The following is a 20,417-nucleotide window of genomic DNA, read 5'->3' on the forward strand; positions in this document are numbered from 1 at the left end:
AAAAATTCAACTCAAAAGACCACAGAAAATGCATTGAACATTAATAAAACATTCATTGAAAAAAATCTTAGAAAATTAAATAAAAAGTTATGGAGAGTTAAGAAAATTTTTAAAATTCGTGGAATGATTGGAAATTTATTGAAAACTCACAGACATTTTTCATTTTGCCAAGATTGTAGAGGTTTTAACCTTAAGGTCTGAGGACAGAGGGTCGCGTGTTGAGTTTTAAATCGACCACGTTGCTCGCTCAATTTCCTTTGCGCATTGTATTTTTCTTGTACTCTCTCGTATATGACCAAACTGTACCGGGTTGCCAGCATACATTTTATTATTTTGATGAGAAGTTTTATCACATTAATCTATCGTATGGGTTGGACATTACATGGATTCCAATGAACAATGAAAAAATATTCAACTTCCACAAAGATTGAATGTCTGTGGCAGCCTTGTTGAGCCAATTTTATTTCTCTCTCCTTTTTCAAAATGCTATCAGGAAACCAAAGCGAAAAAAATGGCGGATGCATTGAAACTGACTTTGTTTCACAGAAAAATGCAAGACTTTATTTTTATCGCGATAACATTTATGTTTTATGTACTAATCGCATCTAAACTAAATTATCTAGACTTTATCACGGTAGATTCATGATACAAGCCTTCAAAGCCGAGATATTCGATGAACAAGTAGAGGTATGCATTTCCGAGCGTTCCAATTTTCAGCAGTTCTTCAGTCAGAGAAAAATACAACACGACCGCTAAACTCAATGAATCATTCTGAAAATTTCACAGAATATTCTCATGTATTTCGAAGACATCGACGCTTCAAATCTGATTTTCTCAGAAACGGTGAAGAATATCAAAAAACCCAACTGACAATCTCTTAGAAAATTAGTTTAGATTATTCTGTGAAAATCTCAGAATGATTCATTGACTTTAGCGGTCGGGAAAGTCTTTTTTTCTGAAGGAAGAATTGCATAGCTGAAAACGCCGTCTTTCAACTTGTTCATTGAATATCTTGCCTTTAATTTAGATACGATTAGTGCATAAAAACATATATGTTTTCGCGATAAAAATGAAGTGAATGTCATTTTTGTGAAGGTAAATCGATTTCTATGCACGCGCCATTTTTCCTGCTCTTGTTTCCTGGTAACGTAACGAAACACGAAAGAGAAATAAAATCGGCTCAGCAAGGTTGCCAAACAAGCGGTAGCTTTATTGAATGGAGCAACGTTTTTTGCTTTTATATGGCAATCCCATTCGACCGATTGATGTAGTCAAACTTGTAACCGAAAATATCGAAACTTTTTTGGCCACCCGGCTCATCGAGAGTCATTTTGCACTTATGCCAGAGAGCATGGAGAGAAATATAATACGCAGAGCGATACACGTGGTTGATTCAAGCGTATACGCGAACTACTGGCCACAGCCCCTTAAGGTCATTCGCTTCTTCGGGCTCGAAAAATTTTCTGAACCTATGTGCGCGGTCGGGAATCGAACCCAGGTGGGTGGAAGGCAGACAATTTATAAATTTCATACAGAAAATTCAAAACAATTGGCGGGGATCATTTGTAAAATCATCATAATTTGACAGAAAAGCGATCAAAAATTCATAATATATTCATATAAAAATCATAGAAAACTTAAGGAAAATTGTTGGAAAAAGTTAAAGAAAGCTAATGGAAATGCATTGGCTCAGCCGTCTCTGAGAAAAGTTAGTGCCGTTATTTTCATTTTTTTGCACATATCACCATGTAATTCTGCAACCGGGAGTCGAATTCGAATGTAATTCAGGAACTTTGTACGGAATTACAAGACCTTTCATTTGAATCTGAGTTCATGAAAATCGGTTCGGCCATCGTTGAGAGAAGCGAGTGCAAAAAAATGTTACATACGTACAATTATTAGAAATTACTTTAAATAAATAATTTCGTAAAATTTAGTGGAAAATTCATTAATAAACTAATATAAATATACATAGAAATTTTCTAAAATCATTTAAAAAGATTTCAAAAGGCATTGAGAATGTTTCATAAATTATTTGAAAGTTTATTGAAAATTGATAGGAGTGTTTTGAAAGGTTCATCATTGGAAATTAGAATTCAAATTCAATCATTGGAAATTAGAAGAAACTCGAAAAAAATTATAGAAAAGTTTAAAGAAATCTAAAGATAAAGTCTAAAATTTACAATAAATGACATTAAATTCATTGAACATTTGAAAAAAAAAAAATGAATGAACAAATTATGGAAAAATGATTAATTCATGAAAAAATCATAAGAAATTTGAAAAAAAATACATAGGAAATTTGTTGAAAATTTATGATACATTCAAAAAAAGTTTATATGAAAGATCACAGAAAATTAATTGAAAATGAATGATAAATTCGTCGAAAAATGCCGAAAAAATAAAAAGAATATGAATATTATGAATTCATATAAAATTTATAAAAAAAGTAATGGAATTCATTAAACATTCATTTCCTATGGAATACACAGAAAATCTATAAAATTCAAGGACAATTCCTAGAAAAGTTGTTGGAACTTCGTTAAAAACTTCATTCAAATTTTACAGGAAAACGATGAAAAGTTAATTGTAAATTCATGGAACAAGCATAGAAAACACATAAAAAATTCTAGAGAGATAAAATATTTGAAAATCTATAAAAATGGACTGAAAAATTTTGGAAAAATCACAATGAATTTAAAAGAAATTCAAAGACAATACGCAGGAGATTTGTTGAAAATTTACGAAACATTCATAAAAAGAAAATTGAAGAATCTCAAAAGTATGATTGAACATTCATGAAAAATTCTTTGAAAAATGCTTAGAAATTAAAAACAAGTGATAAAGAGTTTATATGAAATTCATTGAAAATTCATAGGAAATATACAAAAAAATATAAACTTAATGGAAAATTTGTAGAATTTTGTTTTTAACTTATTAAAGTTCGACAGGAAAACGATGAAACGTCCATGAATAAATGATAGAAAACTCATCAAAAAGTACAACGAAAATCCCCAATCACTCAATCATTCATTGAAAATTCTTAGCAAAATGCTTGAAAACCAGTCAGAGAACATTGAAATAAAACACATTGAAATCTATTAAATCATTATAAATTAATCTAAATGAACAATTTAAAGGAAGTTTATGGGAAATTCACGCGAAATCTCATAGAAATTTTTGTACACGTTGTAACATTTCTTTGCATGTTTAGGAATTTCGGAAATTCATTAAAATAATAGTAAATTTGAAGAAAATCCATTGACATGTACAGAAAAGTGAAAAAAACAATTACAGAAAATTCATTTAACATTTATAAAACTTAAACTAATAAAAAAATGATGGAATCATAACTAAAAATTCATGGGAAATTCAAAAAAAAAATACATAGGAACGAATTGAAGATTTATGAAACATTCATAGCAAGATGATAGAATATTTATTGAAATTTAAAATACTTGGAAAAGGACAAAAAAGGAGTGCATGGTTTATAGAAAATTTCTTTACAAATTTATTAAAAACTTTTTGAAAATTCTTTGAGATATTTTCGCAAAACCTCATGAAAAGTTCATCGGAAACTCTTTGGAAAATATAGGAAATTTAAAGAGAACTCATTGAAGTGTACATAAATTTCACAAATATTCATCGAACCGTTATAAAAATTGATGAAAAAATTATTGAAAAATCACTAATTCATGGAAAATTCATCAGAAATAAAAAAGTACGTAAGAAATTTATTGAAAAGTTAAAAAACATTATTATTTAATAAATAAATATTATATATTAAAAAATTTAAAAAATCATCGCGAATTTTTGGAAATTTAAAGAATGGCGATGGAGAATTATTAATAAATCCATTCAAATTCCTGGAGTCATTGGAAATTCATTAAAAGTTTATAGGAATTACATAGAATACTTATAGAAACTTATGAAATATTCGTAGGAATTAAGATAAACATTAAAGTTGAATAATAAAACGATGAAAAGTTCATTATGAATCTATAGAAATGAAAAGAATCAGAAAACCTTGAAATATTCATAGAAAAATAACAGAAAATTCATTACATGCCAGTTCGCCGAAACGGTCATTTTGCCGAAAGTGTAATTTCACCGAATTTTCTTATATTCTATTCAAATTGATTTCAAATATAAAACAACTCACCCTTACTCTGGATAACGAAGTATTGATTTTTCGATCGAATGTGATTCGATCGAATCCTAGCTACCTTTGATCTTGCTAGCGTTATTAGGAATACAATTTGAATTCAATCGGAAAATCAATACGTCGTTATTCAGAATAAGGGTGAGTGTTTCTCCAAATAAAGATGGAAGTGTTTCTCCATTTCAAACTGCTTGCCAAATGATAAAATGTGTCTATTTTCGAGATACGCTTTGTTCGAACATGTTCTTGCTTATATTGCTTAAGGTGTAGTCTTTTTTTCAAATAAAAGCAAGATAATTATTCATGATTATGTGTTGATATGACATCTTATTTGGACTTGACAACATGATTACAGTTTTTTTACGAAATTAACCGACACTCTGCAATAAATCTAGATCAATACTCGAATCACGCAGAATTGATATTACACGTCTTAGTCGAAAAAAAAACAATAAAATATGAAAAATTTCTCAATTTATTTATGCATAAGTAATGCGAAGAAGTGTTATATTTATTTCATATTTCATAAAAATAAAGTGGCCCTTATTATCAGTATCACTTCACGGTGAAAATCGAGTGAAGTGAATGTAAATCTTTATTACGGAAGTCGCTTCAGAGACAAAAGTAATTACTTGGATGCACTAGATGTCATTATGAACATCACGTCACCAACATTTTGTTGAAAAAATAAGTTTTTTCCACTACAGTGATCACTTCACTATGCGTGATACCGGTAACAGGTAAAATCAAGTGAAGTGACATGTAAGTGAAGTGAATGTGAAAGTGGAAGTGAGAACGGTAATAAGGGCCAGTACTTCCGGTTTGAGGTCACCAATATTTTGTGTTCTTACGCCGGAGCGCTTTTTACACTGTTTTCGGTAGGTACTTAATTACACCCAAAGTAAGGGTTCTTTCAGAACAGTTGATACTTAAACAGTAGGTTATGTCTTATAACATACGCCATAAAAGTACTCTAGCTTGTTTTCGTTTATGAGATTTTTAATTTCTGTTAATTCATAAAATGAATAAATTGAAGATAGAACCGCTACCGAGTGACAGAGCCGATTCCATTTTTGTCCATAGAAAGGTTAAGCAATCACTTACTTCGAACCGAAACTATAAATGCCGAGTGTCATATGTCAATCGTCTCTGTTCGTCGAGATCGTAAAATATTCACTGACTTTTCTCTGGGATGGCTGAACCGAATTTCTCAAATCTAGATTTAAATAAAAGGTCTTGCGGTTTCCTGCGAAATTTAATTTTTTCGGATCCTACTTTCAGTTCCGGAGATGCAGGGTAATCGCCCTTATTCTGAATAACGTCGTATCGTTTTTTCGCTCGTATTTAATTTGTATTCCCCATAACGCTAGCAAAATCAAAGGTAGCTATGATTCGATCGAACCTCATTCGATCGAAAAATCAATACGTCGTTATTCAGAATAAGGGCGATTACTTTCTGGATCACTAGTTAATTACATACACATCAAATAAATTTCAATGAATATGGTATAGTTCGATACGGAATTTCAATTTTTGTATGGTTTAATGTACCGAAACGATCAAAAGAAACTCTATTCAATTGTATAAAATTGCATCCAGCCGAGTGATGCATCCTAGGTGGCAGCCCTAAAAGTTAACAGCGCATACAATCTATTCCACCGATAACAATCGAAGATTAATTGCTCAATTTCGACGGCCCTGTCCTGACAGCTAAACAACTTGCTTTCCGGAGGGCAGCATGTTCAGTACAACGGACGGCCCCAACAATCAAGCGCGGTGAAAATGGGCAATAAATCCCAAATTAACACCCGAATTACTTCGTTCCACGGGCAACATCCCGTGTTCGTACTACGGGTTACCATTTGGGACCGGTCCGATTTTCACACCAAAGAGTAAAGATTTATGTACTGTTGAATGTGCTTGATCGCTAAGCACGAGCCGGCCGTAAACTGTGCCGGGTTGTTCGGACCACGACCATACGATTTACTACCCGCTACGTACGTTAAAATAAAATACTTTGCTGGCCGTCAACCCGATCACAGCAGCAGCTTCGGTTCCGTACATAATTAGTTGCAATCGAAAATCCAAGGTTAGTCGCGAAACAAAATAGAAAACAGTCCAAATACGTTGCCATCTCTATCGGATCGATATATTTACACTTCGAGATGACGGGGACTCCATCCGCACCGCACGGCACCGCGGTTGGAGCGTTGACGGCAACGGGAAAAACACTTACCATTCCTTCGCAGAGTGATACGGCCACGGTGGATTTTTCATCACCCACCACGCGTCCCCGGTAGAAACAACCCTGCAGTCCGGCATGATCGGAGTGGTCATCCGGCTTCCGGAGTGTCTCGTTCGGCCAAACGTGTGTCACCTGGAATTGGATAAGAATAAGAAGAAAAAGCGAATGAAATCAACGTTATTTTTTTTTTTTTTTTAATAACTATTTATTGGAATATGAGTTAAAATTAAATTATTAAGATTTAAATTGGGTGTTCAGCCACAAGTGGTGACTTTTCAGCCCTGTTATATATATATATATATATATATATATATATATATATATATATATATATATATATATATATATATATATATATATATATATATATATATATATATATATATGATTTGGTTATTACCATGAAGACATCATTTGCTTCCGCAATTCTGAGATTTTTGTGTAGGGAAAATTCTAAACCTACTTGTATTGTGTAATGGGGAAAAGGAACTTATATACTAACTTACTAACTAATACAGAGAGCGAATCGATTCAATTGAAGATTGCATCGATTTTTGTCGGAATTTGCTTATAATATTATGTGACATTACATCTAATGGTTCTATATTTGTGAGTCTGTGTAACTCATTTGTACTAAACCAGGGAGGACGCTTCAGAATCATTTTCAGAATTTTATTCTGAATTCTTTGAAGCGTTTTCTTCCTGGTGGAACAACAGCTTGACCAAATTGGTACCGCATAAAGCATGGCTGGTCTGAAAATTTGTTTATAAATTAACAATTTGTTTTTTAGACAGAGCTTAGAATTTCTGTTTATAAGAGGATATAAACATTTAATATATTTATTACACTTTGCCTGGATTCCTTCAATGTGATCCTTGAAAGTGAGTTTTTTGTCATACGTTAAACCTAAGTATTTAGCTTGATCAGACCATGTCAATTCCAAGCCATTCAATTTGAGAATGTGATTATTGTTTGGTTTAAGAAAAGAAGCTCTTGGCTTGTGAGGAAAGATAATTAATTGCGTTTTTGCTGCATTTGGTTTAATTTTCCATTTTGACAGATAATCACTGAAAATATTTAAACTTCTTTGTAGGCGACTGCAGATCACTCTTAGATTTCTACCTGTGGCTAACAGACTTGTGTCGTCACAGAATAGCGATTTCTGACAACCAACGGGTAGATTTGGAAGATCAGAAGTGAAAATATTATCAACGTTATTCATAGATGCGTTTTGGTGATGTCAACCGGAGGCGGTAATAAAAAAACATCGAGTGCTGGACGCTTGAATGCGAAAAACGTGCTTCCTATGGTAACGGCCTACTACGTTATTGCTCTGTTCTGTTAAAAGGCTCATAATTTACACAATTTGATTTGATTTCCAAATGAACCTGTGAGTCGATCGGTGTAATGGTAATTTATTCTATGTACTGTTTAAAATGTTTAAATAGAGCGTGTTTTCTCGAAACCGCCTATCTTTAATTTGGATGTAAATTATGAAATTTAAATTTACGAAAACTGTTATTCTTAGCTTTAACTGTACACAACCAGATACTTAAAAGGAAATGTTCGTGTTTTATTTTCTGTTTCTATACAACGAAATAAAGAATTTTTATTAACCGTTTTATAGAGTGCCCCACTTAAGTTATTTGCTAAGCAGTGTGTTACATTCAGATTAGTTTAATGGGCAAACGATCTTTACGAAAAGGAGAAAGTTCTGAGTTCAAGTCCGCCTCAGAGATTTTTTCCACAAGTTTTCATTTCTATTGCTTCTTTTTTAAGTCTGTTTTCTCGATGGGTACTGATAAAAGATAAATTAAGTTCACAATGACTTAAACGTCCTAATGAATAGAATCAACAAATTTTTCTCATTCTACTTCAGTTACAATCGAACGACAGAAGTTTCCATTCACATAGTTTTGATCTGACCGAACAGGTACTACTGACAATATTCATTGTTACTTATTAATGAATAGACGAATGTCGCGCCAAATCGTATTCGGAGTATTTCGTCGATCTGTCCAAAGCGACCGAACAACGCTATAAATTCTAAATTCGATGCGTTCATTGCTCATTCTGATTATTTATTTGATCGAACATTGAAAGGGTGCTCGAATTTTTTTCAATATATACTGCACTTTTTCCACAACGGCAATTAAAAAGATATGTGAGATGCTGAAAATTGTCGATGTAATCTAGGCATGTATCCGAAATATGCTTTTGGCATTAAAAACGCGTTAGCTTACTGAAAAAAACTATTGAAATATTTGATAAAAACATCTTAATTTCTTTTTCTAAGTAGTGTATCGAAAATAAGCTATCCACATACATTTGTGTTGTACGCATGTATTGGTGATGGTTTTTTATGCTCAGATCACATCATGCTGTGCGTTTAGCTGTCAGCCTTCGTTTGTTTACTTGTTTGTGCGGTTGAAATTCTGCGTTTTCAAAATGTCGCGTATTTAAAAGGAAATGAAAATTAAGGTTCTGGACACATGGCTAAGTGAGAAGGGTGTTACTATGCGAAAATAATAATCATGACGATGAGACTTATGTAAAGAAGGACTCAAAAACCCTTCTAGGTCCACAATACTTTACTGTCATCGTTGGGGAGGATGTGAGCGATGCGGACAGGTCGATTCAAGTGGAGAAATTTGGTCGAAAGGTACTGGTATGGCAAGCAATATGTTCCTGTGGTTTGAAGTCAACCATTTTTTGAACTACCGGAACTATAAATGCAGAAATATATTGATCTGAGTGTCTCTAGAAGAGATTGCTGCCTTTATATAAGAAACATAGTACACCTCCACTGTTTTGGCCGGATTTAGCGTCGGCTCACTATGCCAAAACCACTCTTAATTGGAAAAGGGTATAAATTTCGTTGAGAAATATATCAATCCACCAAATTTCCCTCAGCTTCGAACGTTACTGGGCAATCGTGAAAAGGATCTTCAAGAAGACTGGTGCAGTTGGGAACATGCAGGAGTTAAAAAAAATTTGGGCTCAAGCGTCCAAAAATACGATGCAACACTTGTCCGGAGCTTGATGAAGAGCGTTCAATCAAAAGTTTGAAAATCCGTGAAGGAATAACTTAAATTCCATACGGTTTTCATTATGCTGAAGTTTAATCTCGTACAATAAAGGATCAATTATTAGTTTGAATAAAATATCGTTTATTATCATAATTTGAAAGAAAAATTTGTGGATAGCTTATTCTCGACACACTCGTTAATCACCTAAATTCACTCTTTTCAACTGGTTCTCACAAATTTCTCACTTTTCAAATCACCAAAGTGGTCGCAGTTTGATTATCCAGATTTATCGCACAACTTGAATTTTTTGCAAAATTTAGAACAACGGTCAGTAAAAACTCGCATAATTTATGGTACATAAATTGTTTTTATTTATTGTTTTCGAAAAGTTCTCGTGAATAAAATATAGAACATCTAAATTAAATCAAAATGTTCTAGGCGAAATGTAATAATTTGAATCAAATGTCGTTTTCGATTGAAGCTAACTGAACCGAATGGCGGTTTTCGATTGACATACTAGAAATTGTTCCAGGGTACTTTTATGAAACGAACCTTTTTCACGAAACTGAATTGGGCTCGCACTTGGCTACGGGAACATATGAACCAGGTTCGATACTAACTCGAACAACAGTTTCAGGATGGAAAATGGATTTGGTTTAGCATCAAGCGAAAACGGCATAATCCATTTTAAATTTTCTTTACGTTTCGTCTTAGATTCGTCATTGCCGAGCAGTTACAAATTCAACTGCTTGCTGTAAAAACTTGAACAGTTGAATTTGAACCGCTAAATAGACGTAAATGACATATTCCAGCTGAGCAGTTTCAGAAATGTGAAGCAGGTTTTTAGACTTCAGTCTTCAAATACTCCAATTAAAATGAAACTTTGCACACGTTTTTAGTACGACTAATCATTAATTTAGCACCAGGGGAGATACCATTTCGGCTCCAGTGATTATCAAATAGGCGAATAATTTTTGGTATGCACTACCACAGTATAACTACGGCAGCTTGGAAACTATTAGGGTTGCCCCGCATCAGGCCTCTCCGATCGATCCGATCTAGCCGGCACCGAAAGCTGAAGCTGAAAAAAGTCGGTGGCGGAGAGATTAAAAAGAGAAGTTTCGTAGGAAAAAAATAGTGTTGAAGAAGAAGTTCTAGGTGCACTCTAAAGAATAAAATTTTACCGAGAAAATCAAATCCTACATTTTGACATTTTTGAAGTGTGTGATGAAAGATAGTTATTTTGAAAAAATTAAGATGATTCTACTTATCAAAAGCAATAATTTTACTCATGGTGGCCTTTAAAGAACTAAGATTTTCAATGAACAACACTGTTCCAACCAGTCTACACATACAATAACAGTTTTTTCTAAATGAAATCTACAGCCTACTGTAATTGGTTAAACCGTTGTTCTTACTGTTAGATTTATTAGAACATCTTCTTCGACACGTTTTTTGTACAAATAACAGTTTCCGAGCTAAGCCGATTGAAAGAAATTGGCGCAATGATTCAATATATAGATTTTGTCCTATAATGTCATTTTCTAGATTAATTGGCTACATTTTTAACAACAACTTGAATTCTTGAAAATAACTTGCTTCAGCAGTAGCTACTTAATTTTTCAAAAAACCCTAAGGGACTGTTCATAAAAGACGTCACGCTTTTTTGACGATTTTTGACTCCCCATCCCCCCTTTGTCACAAATTGTCACAGAAACATAGAACCCCCACCCCCCCTATGTCACATGTCACGAATTCAAAATAAATAAAACTCATCTCAATACATTCTCAATATGTATGACAAACCATACAAATATGAGGGAAAAATCGATTTATTACATGCTGTCATTAGATTAAAAAATATCCCTAAAACTACAAAATCATCGGAATTATTTTATTAATATCAATTATATAAATTTACAAAAGTATTTGGTTGGAATTGATGAAACATTTAAATCATTTAAGTTTAAGTTTTATTCCTACCAGAGGTACACAGATATATTATTGTTTTAGGTAAAGAATAATATTTCCTTAGTGTAGCATACAGGGCTGAGAAAATAATGACTACCGGAGAATCTTTTCATTATCAGTTGATTAGTGAAATTTAAATCACATCGATCATGTCGGTGCTGATCTTCCGTCACACAATGGGTAGTGATTTTGATTTAAAATGATTCTTGATTTATATAAGTTCAATCATTGGATGATTCGATAAGCTTTGATGTTGGTGGAGGAAAATCAAATATGATCAAGATAAGACATGACATGATCTACGTCAAATTACTGAAAAAATTGTCAGTGCATAACTTAAGTTAAACCGTTTGAAGGCATTTTTTTCTTTTTTACTCATATTTGGCAAAATTTATTAATTTCGCTAATTTACTCGCTCCTTCTTGCACTTTTGCTGATCACAACTGAAATCATTTCCTGCATCACTCATTTTCGAATTTACAAGAAGAAGCTTTTTTATATCAACAAATACACGTTTTCTTATAGAATGTAAACGTTTATTGTGGAGATTTTTTCAGGAAATAGGGCAAAGCAGTAATATAATTAGGTATTGCAAAAATGCGTTTTGTGAAACACCCCCCTCCCCCTTGCGGCGTGACGTCTTTTATGGACAGCCCCTAATTGCATTAACGTCGATGTGTTGCTTGCAACAACAGGTTCGAAAAAAACTATTTAAAATCATGGACTCTAGAATTGAAATTCTGAATCTGAATTCTAGACCTGGATCTGAATTCTGAACCTGACCTGAATTCTGATGCAGAATTCTGCACATGGATTCTGGATGAGGATTCTATACCCGAATTCTGGATCAGGCTCTGGATACTGGAACGAAATTCTGAATCTGGATTCTGGACTTGAATTCTGGGCCTGATTGTGGACATGATTGTGGATTCTGAATTCGCCTTCTGAGACTGGATTATGGACCAGGATTCTGGACCTGGAACCGATTTTAGGATCTGAAATTGTTTTCTAGACCTAGATGCTAGACCAGAATTGTAAAACTAGACCCAGGGCCAGCATTCTGAAGCAGATCCTTGATTTTGAACCTGATTTCTAGGACTGAATCCTGGACATGCATTTTGGACCTAAATACATCGACTTTAAACTTGGACGGCCTTGAATTTCAGACCTGGACCTGGATTGTGACCATTGTATCTGGAACTGGACTCTAGATCTGAACCTGAGTTATGATACTGGAATCTGGACTTGAATTCTGAACCGGGTTCTTGATACTGGGACTGAATTTCGAAAATATTCTTTGATTTAGAAGTTGAATTTTAAGACTGGATTCTACCACGGAACGACCGAAATTAGCTCTGCGCCTAATTCGTATTACTGTTTTTGAATTAGTTGATTTTAACAACAAAATTTCCAAATTAACTATAGAATTAGTTAAAATTGAGAATTTACTTTGCTGAAAAAAAAAACTCTTATTTTTAGAGGATGTGTTTAGTTGGCGAATATTCTGGACACAAACCAGCAATATTTCAATCCAACACGAAATTCTCAATTTTGTTATTAAAATCAGAAAATTTGTTTCTATTTATCTATCCCCATCATTGCTGAAGGACAGCACAAAGAAAACAAAAATGAAATTGGTTTTATTGACAAGTTTATTAGCCAAAAACTCATAAGAAGTGTCAAAGAAAAACAATCTAACAAAAGCTTAAAAGGACAGTCTTGTTGAAACTGCTTGCAAATTGTTATGATGTTTTTCGCATGTGTTACGATTTATTCATATATAAATTTCTAAACCGATATGTAAAATGATGTAAACTCTTAGTGGAAAGTTTATTTATTCAGAATTTATGCGATTGTGCGTAATAATGTTTTTACGCGGAATAGTGAAGTGAGTTTCGAATGTTGCTCTCTAATTGTACATGTCAAATGATGTTTTTTGTATCTTCCAGCCTTCCGTACTACGCCGTCCGGTGTACTACTTGTATTCGGTTTTTGTTTTCCGAGTGCTCAAAGTTTTCAGTGAGAGAGTCGATTTCGCGAAGTCAAATGAAGAAACCAGCGATTTAGAAGAAAAATTTTCAAAAAGAAGTTTATGTTTCGCTTATGTCTTTTTCTCCAATACAACATCGTATTTATACCTGCCAATATAGAAAAGATAACCGCGACTGAAATTTTTTTCGGTAGTAGTGTGCCATCTAGTGGCTAGTAGTCATTACGGTGTTAACGTTTTTTCGGTGACAGAGCGCCATATAGCTAAGAAATGACAGCAGGTTTAATTGGTGAATTCAACTAAAAAAATAGCTATTTTAACAAATATTTTATTATTATTAAGGGAATTAGAACTATAAAATCTAAATTAGCAAAAGTAAGATTTTTTTAGTTGTCTCAAAAAATAACTAACTAAAATCAGAAAATCAACTAATTTTTTCGCCAAAATACTGATTTTGGTCTTTCCGTGACACCATGGAATTGAGCTCTGGACATAGATCTTGAATTTAGACCTGCATTCTGGATCTGAAATCTGAGGAGCTGGATTCTAAATCATAATTCAGAGCCAAGAATTTGATCCGGGATCCTGGAACTGAAACTGAGCTCAGAACATGGAACTGAACTCTGAACCTTGAGTCTGGGCCTGCATTATGAATTCTGGACTTGGATTCAGAACCTGAGCTCCGCACCTGAATCTGGATTTTGGACCTGAATTTTCGACCTGGATTTAGGGATTTGAGTTCTGGATCCGCATTCTGGAACTGATTGCTGGTAATGGATTTTTAACCTTCAAATATTGATTTTCAAACTAGGATTCTCAGTCAGAATTTCAGACCTGGACCAGGATTGGGGTCATGGACTCTGGAAGTAAGTTCTAGACCAAGATCTGAATTCTGATACAGAATGCTGGTCAAGGATTCTAGATTCCAGGATCTGGAATTGTACTCTGAACCTTAATGCTGGATCAAACTTGCAAAACAGGACTCAGAACTAGAATTCTGGTTTCGAACCTGAATTATGGAACTAGATACTAAACTAGGATTCTGCACAAGAATTCTGAACCGGGTTCTGGATACTGGGACTGACTTGAACCTTGATTCTGGACTTGAATTCTGTAACTGTAATTTTTAACCTAATTTCTGCACCAGGGTTGTGAACATGAGATCTGGTATTGGACCTACAGAGCCAGAATTCTAAATTAGGACTTGGATTCTGAACCAAAATTTTGAACCTGGATTCTACACCATAGTTTGGATTGTGGACATGAATTCTGACCCGGGATCTGAGTTCTAAAGGTAAAGTCTATACCTGGATTCAGGTCAAGGATTTGAATTCAGGATCATAATTCTGGTCCGAGACTCTTTATCCCGGATTCAGGATGTGAATTCCAAAGCTAGATTCTGGACCAGCATTTGGGACCTGAATCCGGGGGCCAGGATTTTTTTTCATTTGTATTCTAGACTTGAATTAATCAAATCTGTATTTTCAGCCTTACTCGGTAAGATTTCCGTAGCCGGAGGTATCAACTCTAAAACATTTGAATTGACGTGCTTGCCAAAATATGTCGTAATTGGTTAGGCCATTTTCGAGAAATAAATCCGGATAGAAAAAAGTTTGTCGATTACAATCATTTATACAATTATTCTGCCGAAACCGGCGATGCTCGCTACAGGTCTTGATCTGTGACATCATTGCAACCATCAAACGTGTCCAAGTTTGCTAAAATCTGTTAAATCATGTAATAGAAAATTGAACGAATGGAACAGCGAGTGTTTTGTCGGTTACGTCACTCTCACGATTATATCCCAGAAATAGAAAGATTTCGTCATATAAAGCCTGGCCACGTTAGATTTCGGACACCGAAATAATAGTAGCTAAAAAAAATTACGCATAATTCAGAAAACCTGGCTGTTTATTTCTATTATTCTGAAATAAACAGCCGATTTTTCTGAATTATGCGTAATTTTTTTTAGCTTATATATAGAATCATATGTTTATTACTGATGTGGCGCGGCCACTTAACTGAAGCCAAGTTTAGATATGTTTTCATTTTCTCTTAGTAAATTTTAGATCAATTCCAATTACGATATTAGGACAACTGCAGGATTTGGTGAAATGACCCTTTCGACGAAATTTCATTCGGCGAAATTACCCTTTCGGCGAAATTACCCTGATCCGTTCCGTACGGTATCCTCGGATGCGCCCGGGTTGAAATTATCGGTACCACGTGCTTTCTTCTTAGTTTCGAAGAGTTTCCTCTCAACTAGAGCCCAGTATTTTTCTATTTAGGCGAAATTCAGGTCAGTTTGATATTTGGTATTTGACCTATTGTACCTTAAAACATTCTAGAACGGATTTCGCATAGTGACAAGTGGTCAAATTGGGCCAAAACAAAACTGAAGAATCTTCTGATAAAATAGAAGGTTCTGATAAAATGGAAGCAACTGCATCCGCAGACTTTCTTTCTCGTACTGATCCTTATTCATAGTGCCGGACGAAACGAAACATTTAAATTTTCGACCACAACTACATATAGCCTGTCAAATCAAACACTAGTCCGGAAATGGTCGGCAACGGCGTTCGTCCGAATTGCGGATGTTTCGTTGTCTATTACAGTACAAGAGCATATGCAAAATGCAAATTATTGGTTTTCAAGCTAGGATCCTTCTAGCAAAAATACTACCAAATTGCAAGAAACAAAAACCCGGCCTGTGTTTTCGAACAAAAAATGATTTGTTTTGAATAGAAAATAATCATTTCAAAGAAGATCTGCAAGTTCATTTTCAATTTCCAAAGCGATATTGAGACAAAATCAGCGAAACCGGTGAACTGAATTACCTCAGAATTGTTATACAATAAAATATGAATAAATGAAGATGATTTCAGAGACTGAAAGCCGGCTAAAAATTTGAAATTTGAAAATTTACGAGGTCTGTTCAAAAAGTTCCCGGAATTTTTTAATTGCGCGCGTCTGGAGAGTCCGGTGGTCAAAATTTTTTTTTATTGTGTTGGTACATATGTCCCTAATGTATGGTGAAATTTTCAGCTGTATTCATTGTTTACATTCTGTCTTGTAGCGGCTGATGTAGACGTGTTTTTTTTGAGCTCGGCGATTTTTGTTAGTTTAAACAATGGAAGAATTGAAGAGTTAAAGAATTTGTATTAAATTTTGCGTGAAAAATGAAATGAAGTGTAACCAAGTGTGCGAAATGTTACAGAGAGCCTACGGTGAGTCTGCTATGAAAAAAACAAGTGTTTACGAGTGGTATAAGCGTTTCCAAGATGACCGCGAAGACGTTGAAGACGACGAACGCTCCGGTCGACCCAGCACGTCAATAATTGATGAAAATGTGGGAAAAGTGGAAAAAATGATTATGGATGATCGCCGAATCACTATTAGAGAAGTTGCTGATGAAGTTGGCATATCAGTTGGCTCATGCCATCATATTTTTTCAAATGTTTTGGGCATGAAACGAGTGGCAGCAAAATTCGTTCCAAAACTGCTGAACTTTGATCGTGATTTTTTGGCTAAAAACAAGACTTTAATCATGCCCCAACCTCCTTATTCACCAGATATTGCTCCGTGTGATTTTTTCCTGTTCCCAAAGTTGAAGAGACCCATGAAAGGACAGCGTTTTTCATCGATTGAAGAGATAAAGGCAGAATCGCTGAGAGTGCTACAGAGCATTACAAAAAGTGACTATCAGGGGTGTTTCGAAGACTGGAAAAAACGCTGGCATAAGTGTATTATATCTAGGGGGGATTACTTTGAAGGGGACCATATAGATGTAGACGAATAAATAAATATTTTTTTAGAAAAATGAGAATTCCGGGTACTTTTTGAACAGACCTCGTATAGTAAAACCTGTCAACACAAATTGTAACAACAAGCCACGTTTAGCCATTTAACTTCAGATTAGTCTTTCAAATATTTAAAAAATTTATCTCTTCAAGAACTTTATTGTTGATAAGAAAATATTTTGAGACGCCTTAGAAAATTTGGAACTTGGAAAATAGACGTTCTTGGCTCTATCGACTGAAAAGGTTGCCGACCCCTGGACTAACCCATCGTACTGTATTCACTACTTTGCTAATTCCCTTAGGGATAATATCGATCGAATGTTTGGTATACTACAAAATTAAAATGTTGCATGTTTACCTAACAGAAACCAACCATTTGTTAAGCACAAATGTTGTCAGCAAATAAAAAATGGTGTATTTTAAGCAAAGCGGTTTTTTTCAATCACTTACCCATGTTTCTCATTTTAAATAATTAGTGAGAGTACATGAAATGAGTTGCTTTATAAGCCCACCCTCTAAGTGTTTACTGCAAAAAAGAAATGGAATCGTAATCCTATTCAGCGCTGCATATTTATCAAAATAATCAAATTAACAGCGAAAGCCATTGCTAGCCATGCGACCGTGTGATTCGCCACAGCTTGCCTGCCAGTGCCAGTGGTAAAATTGTCCGTTAATTTCATTACCCGGCCTGTTGCAGCATTAATCGCCCATCCACGAGCCCGTGGTATTCGGCTCGGCCATAGGAACACTTCCATTTCTTCCTGACTTTCGCACTCGCGACCAGCTCGTCGTAGAACTGGCACCGGTGAGCGCACAGTAGGACACCGCAGACAATCGTCATAAATTGGCACCCTCTAATTGGAAAATTACGAACTATCGCCACCAGGCTTCGTCTGTTCGCGCTGCTGCTGCTGTCATTTTCCCCCTGCCCACCAAAGGGGGGCCATCACCGAGGTGTAAAGCCGAACATTACCAAGATGTACTGCCGCCACTTACCTTAATGTCCTCAGGCATAAAGCTGCGATCGTGCCACAAGATTATGTGCATGTTGAGACCGAACGCGTCGATTTTGTACTCCGGATGCGGATCCCAGATGCGCGAGAATCGATTGCGGAACAGCCCGGTCCGGTGGAACTTGGGCGCTATCTGGGCCCCGGGGACATCTGGAAAGAGGAAACGGAATGAGAGAGAAAAATTAACGTTAAATAGTACAAAATCCTTGGCACTTTGTGATAATCGAAGTAGGAAGTGTGTTCGGATGGATCGATCGAATTCCGTTTGCTGAAGTTGGTTTATTAACGACTCTTGGAGAAATAAAAAAAAACACATCTCGTACACGGGTCCGTTCCGGACCTGGCTCCGAGATGATCTCGAACAACATCGAAATGCCATTAGGCGATAATTAAGAACCGAAGATCGTAACGCATGGTTTGTTGGCGTTGTTCTCGAAGGCTGAAACGCTGAAATGTTTGGATTTTAATTCAACTAATTGGATAAAATATACACCTTTATGGGGCGGTTTTATTACCCAGGCTCAATAAAATTGATGGTGAAAGATGCGTTCAGTTGGTGCATCGTAAAGCAGGAATTCATAAAGTCCAGCTCGGGGTCTAATAAAACCCGACCCAGTGACGAATCACGACGGCTCGCGATGACACGGGGAAGAACGAACGGCCGAAAGATCTCATCGTAAAACAAGGAAGTGGAATTCCACTAAAATTAACGGTCGCATCGCGAGGTACTCTGATCATGTCATTATACCATAAACGAAACTCAATGAAACTGATCACCCGTGGATTTGAGAGCCCACTTCAAATCAACAACAACCGAAATGATTATGCGTAGTTGCAATGTTGTACGCATGAATATTGATTAATTTGACTGAATTGTTTGAGAAACAAATTCCTTCTAACGGCTCACTTCGCTTTCAGACCAATTTGGAAGCACATATTAAACCCATGTTGTTTTAACATAACGATCCAGACGAACGGACAGACAGTAGATGTTATGTTTTTTTCTGTAATTTTCAAGTGACTTGCAAACGGATATTGCCATCAGACGAGTGAGTGCGAAGCAGACGTTTCGTCTAAAGAACAACACATATTCAACGCGGCGACGGTTTGTGTTAGCGATACATGTTGAGAAATTTTTGTAAATATTGTGAGGGGTTGGTCGATGGAAATATCTCAATTTCGTTCATTGAATTTGTGCATTTCTGTCGGTGTCACGTTTTTTGTTGAGAAAAATAGAGCCAGCTCTGAGCCCGATAAAATACATTTCCCGGAAACTTTCGGCCAAATACAAATTACAATACAGAACACTGTAGTGAATTTTCGTGGACACGTTGTACGCTTTGAGGTACACTGTCAGAGTGACAGTGTAGGGGAAAGCGGAGCAAAGTAGCGAGTTGTCGGTAGCTTCCGTATATCACTGCGCCATCTCCACTATAGACAATGTAAACATTGTTGAAAAAGTGGTGTGATGTATTGTCGTGAATACAACTTACTTCACTATGGGGCGCCTTTTCAAAATTTACCCTCTGAGAGAGTGATAAGTTTTTGATCGTGAATATTTCTTGTGGAATCTAACGAATCAACATAATTTTTGCTACATGCCATCGGAAATATGATCACAATTTTATGATAACATTTTCAGTTGTGTGACATAATCTCAAATAATTCAAAATTAAACTTTTCTGAAATATTTGGTATAAACGAGTATCAAAGAGGATAATTCATAAGGCGCGTTTGCCTTTCTCGTATTTTGAAAGCTCATAGCTCAGTCATCAGTGAAAGGATTTATATTATCTAACTACCAATAGAATCGAATTTTTTATCTTAAACGTGTATAGCAACAGCATTGAAGTATTTCAATAGTACACTATTGAAAAACCTGTCTCATTTGACCCATGTCAACACCAGCCAATCAGAACGCGTTCTGAGGAAGAGAACGCAATATCTGCTGCTGTACAACAAATCGTTCGAGAAAACAGTGCTTAATATCGTAGTGAGTTTCACAATTCCTGAATGAATCCTGTACAGAATCTTGATAGTTTCTTTCAATGAAATGCAAATCCAAAATGAAATAATAATATGCTGCTATTTTTATAGCCATTAGGACCGCCCATTAGTAAAAAACGAAATCACGTAAAAAGAAACCTCTTAACAAAAATTGGATCAGTTTGGATTCTGTCGCCACTGCGAGCAGATGTATTTTGTG

The 20,417-nt window shown here is 35.2% G+C and overlaps 1 protein-coding gene across 2 annotated transcripts in view; it reads right to left on the minus strand.

The window, feature by feature from the left end:
- LOC131429877 (A disintegrin and metalloproteinase with thrombospondin motifs 9) overlaps positions 1–20,417 on the minus strand; it is a 589,623-nt gene that overhangs the window by 192,511 nt on the left and 376,695 nt on the right. For both annotated transcript variants that reach the window (XM_058594313.1, XM_058594312.1), the window contains exons 4-5: positions 18,195–18,361; positions 6,399–6,539 (exon numbers count right to left, since the gene is read on the minus strand). In XM_058594313.1, coding sequence (XP_058450296.1) covers positions 6,399–6,539; positions 18,195–18,361 — 308 coding nt within the window. The remainder of the gene's footprint in view (positions 1–6,398; positions 6,540–18,194; positions 18,362–20,417) is intronic.

The sequence above is a fragment of the Malaya genurostris genome, chromosome 2 (genome assembly GCF_030247185.1).
Source record: "Malaya genurostris strain Urasoe2022 chromosome 2, Malgen_1.1, whole genome shotgun sequence".
Classification (NCBI taxonomy): domain Eukaryota; kingdom Metazoa; phylum Arthropoda; class Insecta; order Diptera; family Culicidae; genus Malaya; species Malaya genurostris.